The sequence below is a fragment of the Petaurus breviceps genome, unplaced genomic scaffold, assembly GCF_028583685.1.
Source record: "Petaurus breviceps papuanus isolate PSGF00001 unplaced genomic scaffold, PetGlider_PUasm1.0 90654, whole genome shotgun sequence".
NCBI lineage: Eukaryota > Metazoa > Chordata > Mammalia > Diprotodontia > Petauridae > Petaurus > Petaurus breviceps.
Genome location: NW_027187301.1, coordinates 2,526,405 through 2,550,486, shown reverse-complemented (window position 1 = coordinate 2,550,486; position 24,082 = coordinate 2,526,405). Strand labels below are relative to the sequence as shown.

Sequence of the window (24,082 nt, the reverse complement as noted above, 5' to 3'; positions counted from 1 at the left end):
CCTTCCTTCCTTCCTTCCTTCCTTCCTTCCTTCCTTCCTTCCTTCCTTCCTTCCTTCCTTCCTTCCTGTCTCTCTGTCTCTCTCTGTTTGTCTTCATCTCTGTCTCACTCTCTGTCTTTGTCTGTGTGTGTGTGTGTGTGTGTGTGTGTGTGTGTGTGTGTGTGTGTGTTTTCCCTCGGTGGAAGCAGAGTATAACTTTTCACATTATTTGACGACAGTCCAAATTCATGTAGAGAGTTACATATTTCTCATCCTCTTGTGTCCAGCCCTATACCCCCCTCAGCCTTGACCTTAAACAGTCAGGCAATCAGCAAGTATGTATTATAACCACCCTCAAGGAATTTATTATTTTCTATGAAGGAGATAACATGGTCGCATTTAAATATGTACAGAACATATGCAAAATTGGTACGAGTCAGTTTTGTTTTGTTTGTAAGGGGACTTGGGGGAAGGCACTAGCAGCCTGGTTGATCTGGAAAGGTCTGTCGAAGGTTTTGGCATTGGAGCGGAGTTTCAGACTAGGGATTCTAAGGAGATAGAGCTGAGGAGGGAGTGCATGCTAGTCACTCAGTTAATTAGCATTTATTAAGTGTCTGTTGTATGCCAGGCATGCTTTGCCAAGGGCCAGGGATACAAAGAAGGGCTGCTTTCAAGGACCTCACAGACTAATGGGACAGACAACATACAGACTATGTGCAAACAGATATAATGAAGCTAAAAGAGAGACAATCAGTGGAAGGCAGGAAGGCACTAACATTAAGGAAGTTAGGAGAAGCTTCTCACAGAAGGTGGGATTTTAGCTGGGGACTTGAAGAAACCAGAGAAGCCAGGAGACAGAGAGAATTCCAGGCATCCCTGGAGGACATCAGTAGAAATGCTCAGATATGAAGGGCAGTCTGAGCAAAAAGAGATGGGAGATGGCATTTAGTGTGTGAACCCAACTGGTTTATTTAAGGGGCAGGTGCCGGATTGCCACAGCCACAAATTAATTCTAAAGAATTAACTCCAGCCCTTGTGTTTAGACCTCCTTCCCCTACTTTGATCAAAGTCTGTAGGATGGACCAACACCCTTAACCTTTCTTGTTTGGTCTCCTATTTGCAGGAAGCTCTGGGAAGACGTATAGAGAGCCTTCTGGTGCCAAGGCCCTAGGGTGAGTGTCAACAGATTGGGGGGTGACTGAGTGGGAACTGCACAATGCTTCCTTTGTTGATTTGAATAATAAACCTGGGATGTTGCATGTACAATAATTAGGGTGAGTGCAATGGGGAAGAGGGCGTGACAGTGGTTCTAATTTAGTTAATGTCTCTGATCTGAGTATCATTTCACCCTAAGACAGCAATAGTCTTTTCTTGGTCTCTTTTTTTAGGAGACAGAGTAAGCCATTGAATTTAGCCATTGAACTCACATAGTTTTCTCACATACCTGCACACAATGAAATAGACCCAAGACAAAAGCAAGGAGTTAGCCTAGAAAGCAGAGAACCTGAGAGAGCCCAGTAAAGGAGTCCTATTTCTATGCCCTTCCCCATAGAGCAGCTTGGGCACAAGAGAAGATTCAGAGCTTTGAGAAGGAAATGGAAGCAGGAGGACTGGAATCTCAATAGCTTTATAATGCAAGCCAGAGCTAATTGTGTCCTGATTGCCTTCCAGGGGCAGGCTGGCAGCCCCCACTGATAATCTGCCAAGCATCTGGGGAGAGAGCCCTCCCAGATTTGCTACTAAGCTCAGCAGGGTGGTGGCGAGAGAGGGACAAACTGGTCGCTTCTCCTGCAAGATCACTGGCCGCCCCCAGCCCCAGGTCACCTGGCTGAAGGTAAGGAATGACTAGACTGTGGTCCAAGGCCTTAGAGACCCAGCAGGTCAGTGTGAGACCTTGTGGATGGGTACAGACCTGCCACCCTGCTGTTTGGGATCCACAAGGACGGTCTATAAGGGTTTATAATTCATTGATCCAGTCCACCCTTACTCCCTGTCTCCCAAGCAGGGAGAATGAGCTTCACATGAATCATACCCCTAAATCAATCTGTCTAAAACTCCCAAGCCACAAGGCCCTACTCATCACAAAACTCCCGATTAGCTGCAGACCTCTGGATTATAACCATTCTTCCTTTTCAGTTTAGCATTATTTATGACTTAGCAATCAAGTGCCTGCTTTTTATCAACGGTCATTTCCATTGGGAAATAAATACCATGGCATCTCCTTCATTATGATTATTGTATTACACCTAAAGGTTCACACCCTACCCAACCCAACTTCCTTTCCCCTGAGCATTCAACATTGCTTAGAGCTGAAAGGGACCTTAGGGGCATCTAGTCCAACCCCCTCATTTTTTTTTTGGAGGGCAATTGGAGTTAAGTGACTTGCCTAAGGTCACACAGCTAGTTTTTGTGTTAAGTGTCTGAGGCCGGACTTGAACTCAGGTCCTCCTGACTCCAGGACCAGTGCTCTATTCACTGTACCACCTAGCCGCTCCAACCCCCTCATTTTATACATGAAGAAACTGAGGCCCAGAAAGGTTGAGCGAATTAGCCAAAGTCACTTGAATATTAAGTAAAAGAGCTGGAATTTCACAACTCAGGTTCTCTGGCTTAGCTTCAGAACTCATTCCACTGCTTTGGAATAATAGCACAGTGCCTGGTACATAGTAAGTGTTTAGTAAATATTTATTGACATTGGTACAAATTCCATCTGGGTCTTAATGTTACTTCCCCCATCCACTTAATCTCAAATTAAGCAGGCCTTCCCTTATCTCTGGGAAAGCCCTTGGTTCTAGGTTCCAATCTCAAGCTGATCTTGTTGGTCATTCACCCTGGTGATGAGATTCTTCAGGGAAGTAAATCATAGCTTCCTTGTGGTGGTACATGAATGAATGAATGGATGGATGAATGAATGAATGAATGAATGAATGGATGGATGGACGGACTGATGGACGGATGGAAAAGCATTTATTTATTAAGTGCTTACTATATGTAAAGCATTGTGCTAAGTACTGGGTATACAAATACCGCAGTAAGGCAGCCCTTTGTCTCAAGAGGTTAACAGCTTGATAGGGAGAGATCACACATTAGAAGACGTCAGCTGCAAATCCAATGATTTTAAAAGCACAGTAGTCCTTGGAAGTACAGTAGCAAAGTAGGAAATAGTGCATCTTCTTTAATGCCATTTCCATTGATGAAACCATATTTGTTTCTGATAATTCAACCACTTGACAGTGCCAAAGACTTAAGGGGCACAAGAACCTTCTTTTCTGGGTCTGCGGAAGCTGCCTCACCTGCAGAGCTGACAAGTCACATCTCCACAAGGGTTGCTTCGTGGATGATGACTGTGGGAGCCTTCCTGGTACAGTCTGGGCAGCACAGGCTTTCCCAGGGTTCTTGGGTTTAGCTGCTTCTCAGTGACAATTGGTCAATAGTTGGTATTGGTGGGATGGTCGGTTCCTTCTCCACTAAGGTTGACATATGTGTATGGAGCTCAGACTTATCTAATTCCTTATTTTTATGAAGTGTTTTTTGGTTTTACTTTTTTTTTTTTCAATTACAACAACCCTCTAATTAGAATCTTCTACTTGGAAGCCTTTAGAGGTCATTGTTTTATAGGTGAGGAAATGGGCGCTCAGAGAGGGGAATTGCTTTGTGCAACATCACACAAGACTTTTGTAGTAGAGGAGCCCCCGGACCCAGAAAACTCAGATCCGGCCACAGCACTTTTCCCAGCATACCACTTCCACTGTGACCTACTTCATACCTATGTTTTCTTCAGAGACACTTAATCTAGTTAGTTTGGGAACTGAGACTCAAAAGCTCCCTCCCTGTTCCAAGTCTAATCTTTTTCTGCTATGCCCTAGGGCTTCTGCATTTTCACCTCAATTTATGTTGATTTGTGATATCTAGAAAACTAATAATAATGCCTAACATTTATGAAATACATTAAGGTTTACTTTCTGTATTTCATCTTATTCCATACTCACAACCCCAGGGGAAGGCATTTTTCTAGAATCACATAGCTAGGGAGTATGAGGCAGCGTTTGAACTCAGGTCCCCCTGATTGTTGCATTCACTGCGTTTCTATCCCCAGGGCCTGTTGTTCTGTCCTCTACACCATCTAGCTACCATTAGCTGTAAGTCAGGAATGGGAGATTATCCTCTGGGAGGCTGCTCCCTGACTTGGTCATCTTCTACTTTTCTTCGCTTTTGTCGCAAGCTTCAATTGTCTTTGAATCCTGACCTTCGTGTTCTGTGGCCCTTGTTCATTTTTACCGTTCACTGTGTCCAGGTGGCGTAGCCCTCCGGCACCTGGTGGATAGTATTGGAACGAGCTACTCCTGTTCTTCCTGCTCCTCCTAGAATCTCTTGGCTGCCCAGCTTACCACAGAGATGTCCTATATCAAGTCTAACAGCCACATGTGATTTAGAATGACCATTGGGCTTCTGCCTTGTTTGGCTGAACGCTCTTCAAGAAAGACTTGAGGGAAGGAGAAAACAAGAGAATCAGTGTCACTTTCCCACATGCATGCAAACACGCTCACATACACTCACACACATACTTCCCACAGCCTTGACCCATTTCCAAGAAAGGATATGAAATTCATTACCACTGTCAGCAGTGGCCTTGGGGCACAGAAAAGATTTTTCTTTTTTTTTTTTTTCTTTTTTTCTGGGAACTGACGTGGGAGGTTGGTGCAAACCTGGGATTAATGAAGCTTAAATCCATGTTTGGAGAGAGGTCCTCCATCCAGGGATCTTGCTGTGTCATAGCAGCCACATTACCAAAAATACCAAATGCTTTTCTCTTCTCAGGATGAGTGACAGCTGCCACTGCTTCCCCTTAGCAAGATTCCCAGCCTAGGGTATGCACATTGGTGGGGAGCAGGGGCATAATATACCCTGAAAGCAGATTAGAAACAGCAAGCCAAGACACTATTAGTCTCAAAGCAGAAATGTACATCTTAGTTAGATTGAGGATATATATCTTTTCGAGGCAGTGTCAGGATTGACATAGGCAGAGTATGAGGCAAGAAGTGGGTTCTGAAAGGCCACTTTCTGCTCAAATGTGCCTTCCCCACCTGTAATATTATTACAAGAATCACAAATCAGACTTCAGAAGCCAGCACCTTGACCCTGGAAGGCCTTTTAAAATGTTAAAATTTTTAAATACACATTAAAATTTTTTAATTTAATATTTATTTGCTTTTTGGAGGGGGGAAGGAGGGCAATTGGGGTTAAGTGACTTGCCCAAGGTCACATGGCTAGTGTTTTGTGTTAAGTGTCTGAGGCCAGATTTGAACTCAGGTCTTCCTGACTCCAGGGCCGGTGCTCTATTCACTGTGCCACCTAGCCACCCCAATTTATATTTAAAAATATACATGTTACGTAATGAAAAGAGCACTACATTGAGAATTAAGAACCTTGGGTCCTAGTACCAGTTTCATGTAGGCCTAACCTTTTGGGTGACTGAGCAAAATATTGAACCTCTCTCTGCCTCAGCTTCCTCCTCTGTCCAATGAAAATTTTAGAATTTATCATCTCTAAAACATTTTCCAGCTTTGATATACCAGGACTCTAAACCTTACTCATTATCATGGCTTTTGTCCCTACCTGAGTAGTAAGTTGTTACTTCAAGCCCTTTGGATGTGAAACTGGTCGGTTCCAATGATGAAGAAGACAGGGACAAGCCTTGGGTGGTGAAGGCAGCTGAGAGTCAGGGTCAAGGAAGGCAGGCTCAGTGTGATTGGGTGCCTTTGGAGGGGAGGGCATCAAGGACTGACTGATTTCACCTCCTTGAAAGTGTTGCCTGTGCTATTACTTGGAAGACAACGAAGGTAAGTGCATGCATGGCTTGTATGCATGGTGAGATTTGGCGGCTCGCTAGTCACTCGACCTCTGCAACCCTCATCTTTCTCATTAATGAAATGAAGGGATTAGATTAAACAGTATCCCAACAGTCCTTGCACCTCTAATGGAATATGTTTCTGAATTATGTGGAGTTGCTAGTTTAGACTGGAAGCCTGCGGAGGGTGGGGTCACTATGGGTTACTTGTACAGTGCTGCACAGAGAAACGCTCAATGGAAGTGATTGCTCTTGCTAAAGGAGGTGATAAATCAGTCTCATCATCATCATCATAGCTATGGAAAGATTTGGAAAACACTCTACTTGCATTATCTCATTTTATCACTCCCAAATCCTTTGAAGCAGGTGCTGTTATTATCCCCATTTTGCTGATGAGGAAACTGAGGCTGAAAGAAGTTAATAAGTCAGTCAATAAAAATTTGCTAAGTACCTACTATGTGTCAGACCCTGTGCAGAAGACAATTCCAGGTCTCCAGACGTTCATAATCTAACAGGCAAGATGACATGCAATCAATTATGTACACAGGTTAGACTGGAGATGACATACACAACAGAGACAAGTGACTTGTCTAGAGTCACACAACTAAATTAATGTCTGAGTAGGATTCGAACCTTGGTCACCCAGATTCCAAGTCTTATTTGTCATTCCTCCTAGTTGCCTGTTGCTAGGTTTAACACAGCCCCAGGCATATAGTAGGTGCTTAATAAATGTTTGTTGACTATTTATTATTTACTATAGAGTGTCTGAAGACTAGCCTCTGAAAATTCTGGTGGTACCCCAGATCAGAAGACACTTTGGCTTCATGCTTTGGTCTTTGACCTGATGTGGTATTTGACTCAAGGATTGCTCTGGTGTTTAAGTAGATAATTCCTGCTTGTGCCTTGGGAGAAGAGGCCAAGAATTTAGATTGAGAGGGATTTGTTCTGTTATCTAGATATCTCATTCCTACACACACACAGGGGGAGGTCCCACTGGAGCCAACTTCCCGTATCCATATGCTTGAGAAGACTGGGGTGCAGGTGTTGGAGATCCAGGAGGTACAGCAGTCTGATGTGGGTGTCTACACATGCATAGCAGTGAATGTAGCAGGGAAAGCATCCATGTCTTCAGAACTCATCATCCAAGGTATGGTCCAAGATGGCATAGGGACTGGGGATTAACTCCTTCCAGATACTGCTGGACTCCAGGGAGAAGACCACTGGAATCACTCATTCATTCCTTGATGTATGCACCCATGCATGTATATATTTATAGGGTTGGTATTAGTCACAGGCAAGGTAGATAGCCATGGTTTGCAGGATACCACTTCTCCTATGCCCAGACCTACTTCCACTGTCTATTAGAAGAAGCAGCAAAACTTTATAGGCCTGGCCTACTCTAAGGACCTGTTCTACTTAATCTGAACTGTTACTCCTTCTATTCGCTTCTTGTTGATTTTGTAACCAAACACTACAACAGCTATTCTTCAGAAGCTCTTTGGTCTCCCTCCCTAATCTCACTCCCATTTTACTTCCATCTTGTCTAATGAATCAACTCCTGTTTCTCTGAGATGAGAGCCAACCACCTTAAGCATCCACCTTTATCTCCCCTTCCTACTTCAACCCAACTCTGTTTTAGCACTAGAAAGGGACCTAGGAGCCACCTAGTCCTTCTCAAAGATGAGAGACCTTAGGTTTAAAGACTTGTTAAAGATCATTTTCCCTGCATTCCTGAGTAAGAAATGCCCCACTTCCTCTATAAAGGTAACTGCTTCATCTGGACCCCTTAATCCTGGTGGTTCCCATGCTTGAAAGATTTGACATGTATAGTCTTCCTCTCTGCTGTGTTCTATCTTGACTCCCCACCCCCACCATTCCTTTCCCCTATACCTTCAAGCATGCAAAAAAATTCCCCATCGTCTTGGTTAAAACAAAAAGTCACCTTGACCCCTGCTTCCCCCATGGGTGCAATCGTATTCCTTTATTTCTGTTTACTTCCTTCCTTGCTTTCCTCATCTATAAAATGAAAATAATAATCATACCTACTTTTCAGGGTTGTTGTGAGGATAAAGTGAAATAATATTTGTAAAGTGCTTTGCAAATTTCAAATTGCTATACAAATACTAACTATTATTATTATTATTAGGGCTAGAAGGGACTTTAGGAGTCACCCAGTCCAATCCATGTATTTTACAGGGAAGGAAATAAAGGCCCAGATAGGTTAAGTGATTTACCCAAAGTCATATGGCTGGTCAGTGGCAATGCTGAAATGTGATTTCAAATTCAAAGCCTTTGAATCTAAATGTAGTGTTCTTTCCAAAGCATCTATTTCTAGATTGACATCATTTCAATTCAATAAACATTTATTAAATGCTTATTTTGTGCCAGGCACTGTGTTAAATGTTAGGCATATAAAAAGAGGCAGAAGATAGGCTCTGCCCTCAAGGAGCTTACAATCTAATAGGGAAGCCTACAAGCACACAAATCCATACAATTCAAATTATATACAGGATAAATGGGAAGTAAATAATAGAGGGAAGGTTCTAGAATTAGAGATTGGGGAAGGCTTCCAGTAAAAGATGTGACTTTAGTTGGGACTTAAAGAAAACCAGAGAGATCAATAGTCGGAGCGAAAGAGGGAGAGTATTCCAGGCATTAGAGACAGCCAGAAGATATCCAGAGCCTAGAGATGGAATGTCTTGTTCATGGAACAGTGTTGCTGGATTAAAGAGTTCCAGAGAATCAGGTAGAAAAGAACTAGGCTATGAAGGACTTTGAATGCCAAAGCAAAATATTTTGTGTTTGTTCCTGGTGGCAACAGGGAGGAACTGGAGTTTATTGAGTAGTGGAGATGACACGATCATTATTATGTTTTAGGAAAATTTCTTTCTTGGAAGATGAACTGGAGTGAGGAGAGACCTGAGTCAGTGAGGCAGATGCACCAGCAGGCTATTGCAATAATCATGGCATGAGATGATAAGGGACTACACCAGAATCGTGGCAGTTTCAGAGGAGAGAAGGGGGTATATTGGAGAGATATTGCAAAGGTGAATTTGACAGGTCTTGGCAACAGAGTGGATATAGGGAGTGAGAAATAGTGACAAATCCAGGATGAGTCCTAGGCAGAGAGCCAGAGGGACGAGGAAAAAGGCATTCGTTACCCTCCGCAGTAACAGGGAAGGTAAGTGGGGGCACAGGGTTTAGAGAAAAGATACTGAGTTCTGTTTTGGATATGTTGAGTTTAAGAGGAATAATGGACATCCAGTCTGAAAGGCAGTTAGACACAGGGGATTGGAAGTCAATGGAGAGGTCATGGCAAGAAAGGTAGATTTGAGGATCATCAGCATTGAGATGATAATTAAATTATGGGATTACCAAGTGAGGTAGTAGAGAGGGAGAAGAAAAGAGGACAAAACTGAGGTTCTGCGATTAGAGGACACAATCTGGACAAGATCTAGCAAAGGAGAGAAAGAGTGACTGCCTTTTGGGTCCAGTTATTCAGCCCACTCCAAATCTGACTAATTGAACTGTGGTCTGGGCCATTTTGTCCCCAGAATTAGTGAAAGGTTTTGTCAAATGCCTTGGTAAAACCTAGATAAACTGCATCTACAACATTCTTCTGGTTTGATAGCCTAGTGACTCTAAGGAAAGAGGATATTAACTTAATTTGACATGAGCTATTCTTGACAAAACCCAGCTTTTCCTTTGTAATCACTGCTTCTTCTCAATGTTAACATAACTTTCATCATATGCTCTAGAATTTTGCTAAGAGTCAAGGTCAAGGTCACCAGCCTATAGTTTGCAGACTCCATGTTCTTTCTGGTACAGTGGCAATGGTACTGGCTTTGTAGTCAGAATACCTGGGTTCAAATCCCACCTCTGACCATTATTGCATGTGTGTCATCAAGGAATCACGTAACTTTCCTTAACTGCAATTTCCTTACTTATAAAATAGAGAATCTGGAGTAGATGGTGACTGAAGACCCTATCAACTCTAAATCTATGATCCTTTTTTTTTTTTTAAATTAAAATGAGGGCAGTGAATAGAACACCGGCCCTGGAGTCAGGAAGACCTGAGTTTAAATCTGGCCTCAGACATTTGACACAATTACTAGCTTGTGTGACCTTGAACAAGTCACTTAACCCCAATTGCCCTGCCTTCCTCCTCCAATAAGCAAAAAAATTAAAACAACTTTGAAGTACCATCTTATTTGCCATAAAATTGGGAAAAATATTTTTTTTTAAATTTAGTTATGGCCATACACAATAAGAGTCAAAAAACTGATCAGACCCTTTCATCTTAGTGGTTCACAATAATTGATTTCACAATTCACAATAATGATCATGTCATCTCCCCTACTCAATAAACTCCAGTCCTTCCCTGTTGCCACCAGGAATAAACACAAAATGTTTTGCTTTGGCATTCAAAGTCCTTCATAGCCTAGTTCTTTTCTACCTGACTCTCTGGTACTCTTTGAATATAACTTTAAAATATTATACACACACACATATATACATATATAAACATACATGCACACATCTCGGGACAGCTAAGTGGTGCAGTAGCTTGAGTACCAGACCTGGAGTCAGGAAAACTCATCTACCTGAGTTCAAATCTGACCTCAGATTTAATAGCTATGTGACCTTGGTCAAATCACTTAACCCTGTTTATCTCAGTTTCCTCATCTGTAAAATGAACTGGAAAAGGAAATGGCAAACCACTGCAGTATCTTTGTCAAGAAAACCCCAAATGGAGTTACAAAGAGTCAGACATGACTGAAATGACTGAAGAACAAAATATAGACATATTATTTATATACATATAATGTACATTATATACATGATACAAATACATTCATATGATACAAGATTTCTCAGAAATCTTGGTACAGTTTTAAGCGTTTAATAACATAAAACTTCAATAAGACTTTTGGTATACCCTATATATAACAATGTTAACAATAATTGCATATATGTAATGCTTTAAAGTTTGCAGAGTGCTTTACAAATATCTCACTTTAGCCTCACAACAACTTGGAGAGGCAGGTGCTATTATTTTCATTATTTTATAGATCAGGAAAATGAGACAGACAGCAGGAAAGCACCTCGCTTGAGAGTCTGTGGCTTTATAGCATTTTAGAAAGCTGTAGTTTGTGTCTATAGAGATGCATATATACATTTACCCATAAATTTCTATGCATTGAGGTGTACATAAGCATATATTATGTATGTTCTTCATGTTCATGTCTGCTTATTCTTCCAGGTATATTTCAATATTAATTTGTCAAATTATATAGCATATACAAGGCCTTTAATTGGCATTGCAGTTAATTTCTGCATTAACTTAAACTAATTTATCTTTATTCTGGTTAGTTTTCCCAGCTAACCTCAAAGTATTTATATAGCTCTTTATTAAGCATTAAAAATTAATGCATCTTTTATTTCATTAATTAATTTGACATGGTGAATAGATTATATCTTTGCATATTTTCTAGCTGTATATCACTAGTATATGGAAATATGATATTTAGAGATTTTGTCTTATTTCTTGGTATTTCAATTTTCTATATTTGATAACTTTTTTGTTCTTTTTCTTGGATTATCTAGGTATAAAATTAGGTTATATATAAAAAGTAATGTACTTATTTTTTGCCTTTTTGGTTTTTTTTCTTTTTATTTATTTTTCTTGTCTAATTGTTATAAACTATATTTCTCTCTGTGTCTGTCTCTCTCTCTCTCTGTCTCTCTCTCTCTCTCTGTCTCTTTCTCTCTGTCTCTCCCTCTCTGTCTCTCTCTCTCTGTCTCTGTCTCTCTGTCTCTGTCTCTGTCTCTCTCTGTCTCTCTCTGTCTCTCTCTGTCTCTCTGTCTCTCTCTCTCTCTCTGTCTCTCTCTCTGTCTCTCTCTCTGTCTCTCTGTCTCTCTCTCTCTCTCTCTCTCTCTCTCTCTCTCTCTCTCTGTCTCTCCCTCTCTCTTTTGGAGGGGGAAAGACAAGGTAATTGGGGTTAAGTGACTTGCCCAAGGTCACACAGCTAGTAAGTGTGTCAAGCGTCTGAAGCTAGATTTGAACTCAGGTACTTCTGACTCCAAGGCCAGTGCCACCTAGGTGCCCCCCCTCCCTTTTTTTAGTCCAACTCTATCATTTTTTTTCTTCAAAATTTTATTTTAGATTCAAATGCCAGAACACAAATATAAAATAGATAAAAGAAACAAAAACATTTCATAAACTTAAATATTAGAACTTAAAAACAAAGTTAGAAAGGAAAAAAAGCATATCATGTGCATAGCAGAACATGAGAGGTTTCCAAATATGTAACAAAAATTTTCATTTTAAGAAAGGTTATATGAGGGGCAGCTAGGTGGCACAGTGAATAGAGCACTGGCCCTTGAGTCAGGAAGACCTGAGTTCAAACTTGAGTTCAAATTCGGCCTCAGACACTTAACAGTTACTAGCTTTGTGACCTTGGCCAAGTCACTTAACCCCAATTGCTCTTCTTCCCCCCCTCCAAAAAGACAAAAAAAAAAGCTCATTGTGTTGATAATTGTTCATCTTTTCTTGCTTCCTTGTAGGTTTTCTTTTGTTCTCGGCTGTGCACTTTTTTACTTTGTTCTTTTTTCCCCTCCCCCCAACCACCCCCAGAAGACTACAATAAAGTTTAAATATATTTCTTTATAGCTATAAATAGGAATAATTAACAAGGAAATTCCTAGGCATACTTTTAAGAGGGATGACGTTAGCCCCTCTTTGTTATTTATAATTTTTGTTTTTTGCTTTGAATACAGCATATTCTTTATCGTGTTAAGAAAGAGACCTTCCATGTGTATTTTTTCCATAATCTTAAGGATCAATAGGTATTTTGTTTATTATCTTCCCACATCTACTGAGGCAATTTTATGATTTCTGCTATTTTTCATGTTACTGACATGTTAGGTTTGTCTGTGAACATGAGATTGAAAATTAATTGCTGTCTTTTTTTGGATATCACTGACCCTCAATACAAAAAGATTCTCCCTCCCGTAAGTTAAAGTATCATAGGTACCTACGAAAATGTAGATATTTTCTGGTGAAGTCAACCCATTATGCCCCCATCAGTCCATCCATCTAGAATTAGATGAGAATCAGGACCTGTGATTTGCAAAGTATAGGGAACTCCTTGTAAGGTATACCCCCTTGACTACTACAGAGGGGCAAGTGTGCAACTTCTTGTCTCAATGAGTTGCTTCGAGACACTGAACAAATGTCTTACCTAGGGTCACTTGCCTTAAAGTGTGTCGGGGTCAGGGCTTGAACCTGGATCTTCCAGATTCTGGGGCCTATTCTCTACCACCTCTCATATGATGCCTCTCAGGGGCATTAACCCTAAAAAAAAGTCAGAGCACTGAGAGAATAAGAGTTAGGACTGTTTAACTAGAGTGGGTAAAGGAAGGGCAAAGTGTTTGGGGATGTTAAAGTACTGTGTAAAAGTCAAAGGGGCCTTGTTTTATCTTTGGTTTGGAAGATGCTACATTAACAGTCACTTATCCCTTTCCCTCTTCTTTTTCCAGGTACAGAGAAGACAAATAGGTATGTTTGAATTTCATGTTATTGAATCATTAAAATGAGCTAATCTTTTTTGTGGTGGCTAAGAATTGGAAATCAAAGGGATGCCCATAAATTGAGGAATGGCTAAACAAGCTGTGATACATGATTATAAGGGAATATTATTGTGCTATAAGAAATGACAAGCAGGATGATTTCAGAAAAACCTGGAAAGACTTAGATGAATGGATGCAAAGTGAAGTGAACAGAACCGGGAGAACATTGTACACAGTTTGTTGTTTGATGAAGAATTATGAATGACTTAGCTATTCTCAACAATACAATGATCCAAGACCATCCCAAAGGACTAATAATGAAGCACACTATCTCCCTACAGAGACAGAACTGATATTGATTGAATACAGACTGAAGCATGCTATTTTTCACTTTCTTTCATTCTTTTCTTTTTTTGAGTCTTATACAAAATGACTAATAGGGAAAAATGTTTTACATAATTGCACATGTATAACCTGTAGCCAGTTGTTTACTATCTTAGGAAGGAGGGGTAGGAGGAAGGGAGGGAATAATTTTGGAACTCAAAATTTTAAATAAAAAATTTTCAAAAACATACCAGGAAAAATTAGCTAAAAAAGGAAAGGGAATAGCATTAAGGTCTGCTCTAAAATTATCACTGTTTAATATACTAGTAATAGTAATAATAATATATCTGTGTGAGCTAAGAATTATCATTGACATTTTTATGTCACTTTATGGTTGCTGAGTGCTTTCAATTGAACTATTTTCATTGACCTTTACAACATTCTTTAGATATGTCAGGTAAGTATCATAATCCTCATTTTACACGTGAGGAAACTGAGCCTCAGAGAGGTTAAATTACCAAAGCCCTACCTACAGTGGCAAAACCTGAATTTGAACCCACATCTTTCTTCCTGTTTTCTTACCTATACACTGAAAATGATTTCCTAGTATAACATTTCCCTTTATTGTTTTCTTCAGTTCTTTTTTCTCCCACATAATTGTAGTCACAGGAACAATTTCTCCCACACAGTTGTAGTCACAGAGCAAGAATACTTTGAGAAGATATTGGATCTGAGAATTGTCAACTTCTGATGTCTATGTAGAGAATGTAAATTCAATTCAAGTCCCCTCTTACCTTCTTCAGACTGTTTCTGGGAGCTCTTTCCTCTGTTCAGGAAATGAGCCTGGCCTCACAAGGAAGAGAAATGATGGTGACCTAATACATTCCAGACCCATAAAAATGATTGGGAGTTTATTCAAAAATGCTACTTCTTCCCTGCATCACCATGAAAAATGGTTGAACACTTTATTGTTAGTCAACAAGTATTTATCATGCACTGCCTTTGTTCCAGGTCCTATGCTCACCACTAGGGCTACCAAAAAAAGGCACACAGTTCTTGTTTTCTGTGTGCATGTACATACACATATATCTGTAGTCTTTTGCACATTGTCCTTATTGTAGAGTTTGTCCTTACTGTATACATTTTAATATATACAGCTATATGTAGTGTGTATATATACATATATACACATATATACCCCCAAGGCATATACATACATATATATAGTTATTTGCTTATTGTCCTTATTATATAGTTTGTTCTTATTGACTATATATCTTAACATATAATATATAAATGCATACATACATATACAGATACCCACAGCATATATACATATGCACACACTTCCATGTAAATTGAAGGACATCTCAGAGAGAAAATACTAGCAGTAACTGGAGGCAGGAATGGGTGTGAAGACAGATCATGGAAGGCCCCCTGTAAAAGGTGAACCAAGTCTTGAAGGAGGCTGGGGAAATGAGGAACCAGAGGTGGGCAGGGAGAGCATTCCAGGCACAGAGGAGAGCTAGAACAAAAGCCCCAAGCCTGAGGATGGAGCGATCTTTGTAAAGATCATCAATTAGGCACGTAAACATGGTAGAGAGTAAAATGTAAGAAGACTGGCAGGGGAGGGTAGGAGAGGACCATGTGGTACAGGGTTTTAACAGTAAAACATGACCCCTTTGTTTTATTCTTGATGCTTCCTGCTAATCTCCCTTCTACTTCCATCTTTGCTAAAAGCATCCGATAATATGGGTCATTTTTTTGAAGTTGCTTTCTTCTCTCCTTTAGTAATAACTTCCTGTGAATATTGCTTCTACCAATTTGGGTTATAACCCTTCATAATCAAGGAGATTATAGGATCATAGGTCTAGTACTAGAAGGGACCTCAGAAGCCATCTTGTCCAACTATCTCTTTTTATATGATCTTCATGGATTACTGTGACCAAAACCATTTGTCACCTGTTGACCAAGATCCATGTGATAAGCCTCTCCAAATTTGAAAATTAAATTCAACCTCCATTGACAAACACCCAGAATATCAATGAGTAGGGCTTCGTGGTCTTTTTCCACTTGGAAAGTCAGTCAGCCAGCCAATAAACATTTATTAAGTTCCTACTATGCACCAGGCACTATGCAAAGCACTAGGGGGTACAAAAAAAAGAGGTGAAAGATAGTCCTCTGTCCACAAGGAGCTCACAATCTAATGGGAGAGGCAACAAGTAAAAAAAAATATATGTACAATATATAAAGGATAAATAAGAGAGAAAGCCACTAGAATTAGGAGGGCTTAAGAAAAGCTTTCTATAGAAAATAGGATTTTAATTGGGACTTTAAGGAAGCCAGAAGGTGAAGATGAGGAGGGAATGCAGCATTCCAGACATGAGGGACAGCCAGAGAAAATGCCTGGATGTAAAAGATGCAGCAGCCAGGTCTATGTCACTAGAATAGGAGTAAGATGCAAGAAAATTGGAAAGGAGAGGACGAGGTCACGAAGGGTTTTGAACACCAAACAGAATTTTGTATTTGGTTCTTCTGAAGGCATTAGGGAGCCACTGAAGTTTATTGAGTTAGGAGGGGGTAGTGATGTGGTTGGACCTGCACTATAGGACAGTCCCTTTGGTGGCTGAGTGAAAGACGGCTTAGAGAGGGCTGATGTGTGAGGCACGGAGACCCACCAGCAGGCTTTTGGCTTTTGTCCAGGTGTGAGGTGATGGTGGCCTTCTAGAGCTCATGTTCCCTGGCATGGCCTTTAAGAACCCAGATCACTGTCATCGAGAGATTGGAGTGAGACTCTGGCAGAAGTCTTTGCTTAATATTCAGGACCAAACTCCTCTCCACCAGAAATACTTTCTTGATCATTTCAGGAGAAATTGTAAGGTCAAATAACCTCATCATTCTCCTTTTCTCAAGGCTGAGGAGATCATATCTGAGACATGATAGTGGATAAAGTACCAAACTTGAGAGCTACAGGACCTGAGTTCAAATCACAGTCCCTGTACCTTATAAGCCAAGTGATCCCAAGTAATTTTTACTTTATGCGGGCTTCAGTTTTTATAATCTGGAAAATAAGTTTGTTGCAATAAATGATCTCTAAGATCTCTTCTATCCTTTGACAGCTAGGTGGTACAATGGATAGCATATTGGAGTCAGAAAAACCTGAGTTCTGTTCCTAGGTAGGACTCTTACTAGCTACATGACCCTGGGCAGATCACTTAACTTTTCTCAGTCTCAGTTCCCTCATCTGTAAAATGGGTATAATAATAGCACCTGCCTCACAGGGTTGTTGTGAGTATCAAATGAGTAATATATGCAGATCTTAAAGAGCTATGTAAATATCATTATTTATAAAACCATTATTATTTATAATAATGATTTAATTTATTATTAAATAATCTTTATTGTTATTTAATAATCTTATTTAATGCTTTTATTATTTAATACTTAATTATATACTTAACTTAGTTAATACTAATTTATTAAATTAATAATTATTTAATACTTAATTTTTAATAATCTTATTATTTAATACTTTCTGTGGTTCTCAAGACTAGTTCATTTTAGTGATTATTATTCATTTTACCACATTCCCTTAAAACACAACTTCTGGGGGAGAAGGATGTCTTGGTGCTAACTCTTTTTGACTTCATGGGGTTTTACTGTCCCTGGATTCTGACTTTGTGATGAATAATGTCCATAAGTGTCCTGCTGATTCTTTTATTCTCTAAATCAATTAATTCCCTCTTTGTCCCTGCCCACAGATACCCCTTGAATGCAGTTGTAGCTGAAAGTTCAGAGACTAAGAAGGTGACAGCTGACAAAATCTCAAAACATTCCCAACTGAGTGGTCTAGAGAGTGTAGATGAGAGTCAAAATCACTCAGACCTCCCAAGAAGGTTCTCCAGAGACAATGAAAGAACACATAGACAACCTCAGTCCCTGAGTGAGTCTTGTGCAGAACCCCGCTACAAGCTGAAGGAGAAAGTCCCAGAGGCTCCAGTCCTCCAGAAGACATCGAGCACTATCATCCTGCAGTCTGTAAGAGCCCCTGCTGAAACCAAGCCACAAACCATGGGCAACCTCCCGCTTCAAGTGGAAGGAAAGAAGATGTCCACAACTCATCCTACAGCATCTCCTTTATCAAAAGAACTTGATTCCAAGAGTCAGGAGCTAGAAACCAAAATAGCAACCAAGAAAATCACTCTCGAAAACCGAAGAAACAACATCCTTGGGGGGTCCCCCCAATTCTTGACACAGCCTGAAAGTCAGGAAATCCAGGAAGGTGAAGAAGTCAAATTCAGAAGTCAGGGTGAGTAAGACAATGATCATGGAACCCAGACCTGTTTCCTTTGGGTGTAATAGTTTCCTCTATTAGTTCCATTTATTCCCTGGTATTCCAAGTTCTTTGGGGTCCTTCAGAACCATGGGTATACTAGGAAGAATCACAAGGGCAAAGAGATCTAGTCTCCAATTTCAAGGAATACTTAATCCATTGAGGCCTGAGGATTTCCCAATCTAACAAAAAAGTTTCATGGTACTTGTCCTCAGAAATACTTCACAATAAATTACCACTGGGAAAAGGATGCTGAGAAAAGGAGATGGCATGTGACATTCATTGGGATAAAAGGCATTGTAGAGAGAGGTAGCAGTGATTTGATCATTAGGATTTGGGCTCTCCTTGCCTTACTCATCTATCCCACCCCCAGCCATTGACACTATTCTATGGTTTCTACATGCCCTTACCTATTCCTGTAGTTTCAGGGACTCCAAAGCCAACTGTGGAATGGTTCCGGGACAATACTCTTCTGACAGAAAGTGGAGGGATCCAGATATATGAAGATGAAAATGCTACCCATTGCTTGTGCCTCCAGAAGGCTCAGATGGAAGACAGTGGCAGCTACAGCTGCATGGCCTACAACAGCAAGGGTCGTGTGACCAGCCGGTGGATGCTGACAGTCAGAAGTGAGTGTATCTCTTCATATGCAGTTAGCTGCCTCCTAATTCTCTATGGGGAGATGATTCACCTGGCAGATGCCACATGATATTTCTTTTATCTCTGCCTCCTTCCCCCATCACTTTCTGTGAAGTCAGGGACTTTAATTGGGAAGATGAACCTACTGCAGAAACATCTTTCGTGGTATCCCAAGGCCAAATAGAAAGTTTTTGAGGGGTAGGGGAATCGTCTCCATTCTAGAACAATTCCATTCTATATGCACAGATTATAAAATCACAGACTTAGAAACGGAATCTTAAAGACCACCTATTCTAGTTTCCTCATTTTATAGATGAGAGAATTTAGAGTCTTTAAGTGACTTGCTTAAGGTGACTGAGGATTAACTATATGTGTCTTCTTTTAAGTTGCATGATATGAGGAGGGGGTTGGGAGAATATGGGGAACTGTATCTCTTTGCATTGCTTTTCAGTCTCACTTTGAACACTGTATCCCATATATCAAAGCCATTGCTTTGGGAGTTAGACCTACAAATAGAGTAAATTTTTCCACGTAACACACATACATGTCAGACATACACATATCCTCCCATGAGCTCTCCATCTCATTTTCCATAATGATTACTCTAAGACCTTTCCTCTTTTTCTTCAGGTTGTGTCCTTATCCCTGCCTAGGAATCTTCATGACATGAGATAACCTCCTATTTCATTAAGATCAAGGCCACTCAACATAAGCCCAAATAAGTGCCCTCCTCTGCTCCTGAAAACTCAGCCTTGTTCCTCATGTTCTTCATCTTCCCACTGGTCACAGAAAAGAGTCATTGAGGCTAATCTTTCTGCATGTGCCTTTGATTCCATTCTATCCTGCCTTCTCCAGTTTAACCAAGCCTTTTCTCTAATAATCATTCTTTCTCTCTTCTTCATGTACCTTCAATCACTCCCACACTCCTTCTTACCCCATGAGAGCCCTCCCTTTGGCTTCCCTCTCCTCTTCTGCACAGCTCCAATTCTTGAAAACTTCTTCATCCACTCAGCCTTGGTTCATTCTCTTATAAGTATAGGATCATAGATTTAGAATGAAAAGACATCTTAGGTCTCATGTTAGTCTAACCTTTCTTTCTTCCTTCCTTCCTTCCTTCCTTCCTTCCTTCCTTCCTTCCTTCTTTCCTTCCTTCCTTCCTTCCTTCCTTCCTTCCTTCCTTCTTTCTTTCCTTCCTTCCTTCCTTCCTTCCTTCCTTCCTTCCTTCCTTCCTTCCTTCCTTCCTTCCTTCCTTCCTTCCTTCCTTCCTTCCTTCCTTCCTTCCTTCCTTTCTTGTTTGATTGCTTTTTGGAAGGGGGAAGGCAGGGCAATTTGGGTTAAGTGACTTGCCCAAGGTCATACAACTAGTAAGTGTTAAGTGTCTGAAGCCAGATTTGAGCTCAGGTCCTCCTGACTCCAGGGCTGGTGCTCTATTCACTGCACCACCTAGCCACCTTTTTGTTTTATTCATGAGAGCAATGAGGCAAAGAAGAGTGAGATGATAAAGTCATACAGGTAGTAAATAGAAGAAGCCCTATGTGAACATCCTCTGACTCCAGCTCAAGCACTCTCCAGTGGACCTCTCTGCTTCACCAAACTGGCTGCCACTCGCATCAATCTGAGACTACTCTCTAAAATGTCACCAGTGACCTCTTAATCACCAAACCCAAGAGCCACTTTTTCAATCTTCATCCTACTCCATTCTTTTACTAGTGGCACAATCAAGAGCAAGTTAATTAGCCTTTCTGTGACTCAGTTTCCTCATCTGTAAAATCAGGGTGTTGGGACTCAGTGACCTCTAAGGTCCCTTCCAGCTCAAAACCTATGATATTTTTATCCTCTGCACCAGTTCATCTTATTGTCCACTCTCTCCTCCATTGACTTTGAAAACACAGCACCGACAGGACACCTTCTGTCCTTGGCTCCCCTTTCTCTTGGCAGTTTCATTTAGTACCATGTCTTCAGTTATTACATCTATTCAAATGACTGCCAAATCTCCATCTGAAGTCCTGACTGCCCCCTCCTTCCAGATGTTCATCTCCATCTACCTACAAGACATCTCAACCTCCACGTGCTACTTAGTCCCTCAAACTGAACGTGTACAAACCTAACTCACTGTATTGCCCACCCCCAAATCTGGTTCTCCTTCTGACCTCACTATTTCTATTTGCTGAATTACAACTCGTATTTCTCCTATATTTGACGAATTGACTCTTAAAACTTTGAGTCTTCTCTCTTTCTTGACTCTCATATCCAAGTGGTGCTTGTGGTCTATAACTACAGTGCCCTCCTTTGTATTCCCATTCCCACTACACTAGTATGGCCACTTAAGTTGCTGCAACATTTTCCTAACATCTTTCCACCTTTGCACTTACTCAATTCCATTTTCCATTCTGTGGAGAATGGATTATGCATAGAAATGATCAAATCACTCCTTTGCTCAGAAATCTTCAATGGATCTTGATTGTCTTCCAAGGAACACTCTCCTTTCCCTACCATCCATGACCCCTACAGTCTGGTGCCATCCTCCCTTTCCTATCTCATCTCAATATTTGTCCCTATGGCTTCTGTAGTCCAGCTAAATTTTACACTCTTCCCTATACCTGGAATACTTCTCCCTCCCTCTTCATTTGTTCATTTCCTACTCACCCTTTAAGCCCAGTTCCAATTGGGCCATTTACTTCATGAAGCTTTCCTTGATTTCCTCCCTACTCCATTGGTAATAGCACTTCATCTTGTATCTAGGTTGAGACCCCAGCTTGGCTTACTATGTGCATGATGTTGGGGCAGGCATGTGACTTCTGGGCTTCAGATTCATCACTTATAAAATGAGGGACTTTGAATAGGTGGCCTCTGTGGTCCATTCTGGGATAGCTAGGTGACTCAGTAGATAGAACACTGGACTTGGAATCAAGAAGACCCATGTTCCTGAGTTCAAATCTGGCCCCAAACATGTACTAGCTGTGTGATCCTGGGCAAGTCACTTAACCCCATCTACCTCACTTTCCTCATCTGTAAAATGAGCTGGAGAAGGAAATGGCCAGACATTCCTGTATCTTTGCCAAGAAAACCCCAAATGGGGTCACCGTAAGTTGGAAATGACTGAAAAATGACCAAAAACAACATGGTTCATTCTAGATCTAAATCTATAATTTTGTGTTCTTGTAATATTCCATATTATAGTGGTCTGTGTTTTGTATATTATTCTATTCTGTGCTAATAGGCTGTAATGAGTCTATCATTGAGTTCAGGGATCACATCTTATCTAAATGTTGTACCTACCCCAAAAGTGTCTTATTTATCTTTGGAACAAAATAGTAATAGTCAGAGAGTTCAGGGAGAAAGTTGCAATTGTGGGGCACATCACTGGTCTGTACAGCTTTGTGTCCTGGGTCTGACACACAAGGAAAGGTTGTCCTCTTAGAAGTCAGCCTCAAAGGATAAGAACTTGTCCCTAAGCAACCCTGTTTCCTATTTTGGCTCTGTCATCCATGAATTTATTGAAACGTTTTTGAATCTATTTATATTTTCAGCCTGTTCCCCTTCTTAGAGTAATGACTTCCATGAGTTGACTATCAGTCTCATGAAACAGAATGTGCCTTTTTTGAGGCACTCAAGTCATGTCACTCAGATCACTTGTTATAGCATTCTGGGATCACAGAATTATTGATTTAGAACTAGAAAGGACCTTAGAGGTCATTGAGTCCAGCCATCTCATTTTATAGCTGAAGAAATTGAAGCATAGAAAAGTGTATTTGGGGCGGCTAGGTGGCACAGTGAATAGAGCACTGACCCTGGAGTCAGGAGGACCTGAGTTCAAATGCAGCCTCAGACACTTAACAATTACTAGCCATGTGACCTTGGACAAGTTACTTTACCCCAAGTGCCCTACCTTCCCCCCTCAAAAAAAAAGAGAGGTGTATTTGCCACTGCTAGTAAGTATCTGAAGCAGGATTTTAATCTAGGTCTTCCTGACTCCAAGACCAATGTCATATTCACTATGTCATCATATGATTGTTGTTCAGTCATTTTCAGTTGTTTCCAACTCTTCATGACCCCACTTGGGGTTTTCATGGCAAAGATACTAAGTAGTTCATTGTTTCCATCTCTAGCTCATTTTTACAGATAAGGAAACTGAGACAAACAGGGTTAAGTGACTTGCCCAGGGTCACATAGCTAGCAAGTATCTGAGGTCAAATTTGAATTCAGGAAGTCTCCAGACCCAGCGCTCTATCTACTGTGCCACCTAGCTGACCACCACCATAGAACCCTAGGTCTAAATTGGAAAAGACCTCAGAAGCCATCTAGTCTAACCTTCTCACTAAACAGATAGGGCAGCCAAAGTAAGTGAAATGACTTGCCTAAGGTCACACAGGTCATGAGTATCAGAAGTAAGACTTGAATCCAGGCCCTCTGTCCTTTTTTCACTCCATCAACTTTCTTTTTCTTGAGGCTAGACTAGAACAGTTTTCAAGATGGGAAGCTAATTGAATAGATAGAATACAGAGAGAGATAGAAACTGCTGAGATGGACAAATAAAGTGTAACAACTTCACACCAACAGAGTTTTGCCAACTCTAGAGTACATCTTCATCTATTTATCCCCCTTTCTAGCTCTCCTTTTACGTGTTATCTTCCTCTATTAAACTGTGAGCTCCTTGAGAGCAGGACTCTTTCTTTTTCCTTGTATTTGTATCCCACTCTTTAGCACTGTGCCTGACAAGTAGTAAGTGCCTCATCAATACTTGTTGACTGATTGACTCAATGACTTATTCATAATCAATGTACTCAGTGGTGCCTCCTGGCAGATGCTATAGAAGACTCAAAGAAATGTATAGAAATGCTATTATGAGAAGACAGACTGAAAAGAATATGGTCCAGGAGTATGAATGGAAGAAGGATGCAAAGTTCTATTGGGATGTAAGGAATAGAGACACTTCTTTCGTCATGTCTGACTCTTCATGACCCCATTTGGGGTTTTCTTGGCAAAGATACTGGCGTGGTTTGCCATTTCCTTCTCCAGCTCATTTTACAGATGAGGAAATTGAGGCAAATTGGGTTATGTAACTTGCCCAGGGTCACATAGCTAGTAAGTGTCTGAGGCTGGATTTGAACTCAGAAAGATGAGTCTTCCTAACTCTTAAGTCTGGCACTGTATCCACCAGGTCATCTAGAACACAGCTCAGGGAATTAACTGGTTAAAATTTATTCATGATAAAGCTAAAGATAGGTAAAGGCAAGTTCCCATAATAGCCCCAAGGGTTCCTTTGACTCAGGCAGATTTAAGGGACAGCCCAGGATTAGAAGCTCTGCCTGGGCTGCAGATTGATCTGGGTAGCTCCTAATAATGACGAAGGCACTGTCCTTCCCGCTGTTTCTTGCAAAAGACAC

General features: G+C 40.7%; 1 protein-coding gene across 6 annotated transcripts in view; it reads left to right on the top strand.

Annotated features, from left to right (window-relative positions):
* MYLK (myosin light chain kinase) overlaps window positions 1–24,082 on the top strand; it is a 449,378-nt gene that overhangs the window by 239,998 nt on the left and 185,298 nt on the right. For all 6 annotated transcript variants that reach the window (XM_069064950.1, XM_069064948.1, XM_069064951.1 and 3 more), the window contains 6 exons: window positions 1,103–1,151; window positions 1,651–1,813; window positions 6,809–6,974; window positions 13,370–13,388; window positions 17,485–18,032; window positions 18,479–18,685. In XM_069064950.1, coding sequence (XP_068921051.1) covers window positions 1,103–1,151; window positions 1,651–1,813; window positions 6,809–6,974; window positions 13,370–13,388; window positions 17,485–18,032; window positions 18,479–18,685 — 1,152 coding nt within the window. The remainder of the gene's footprint in view (window positions 1–1,102; window positions 1,152–1,650; window positions 1,814–6,808; window positions 6,975–13,369; window positions 13,389–17,484; window positions 18,033–18,478; window positions 18,686–24,082) is intronic.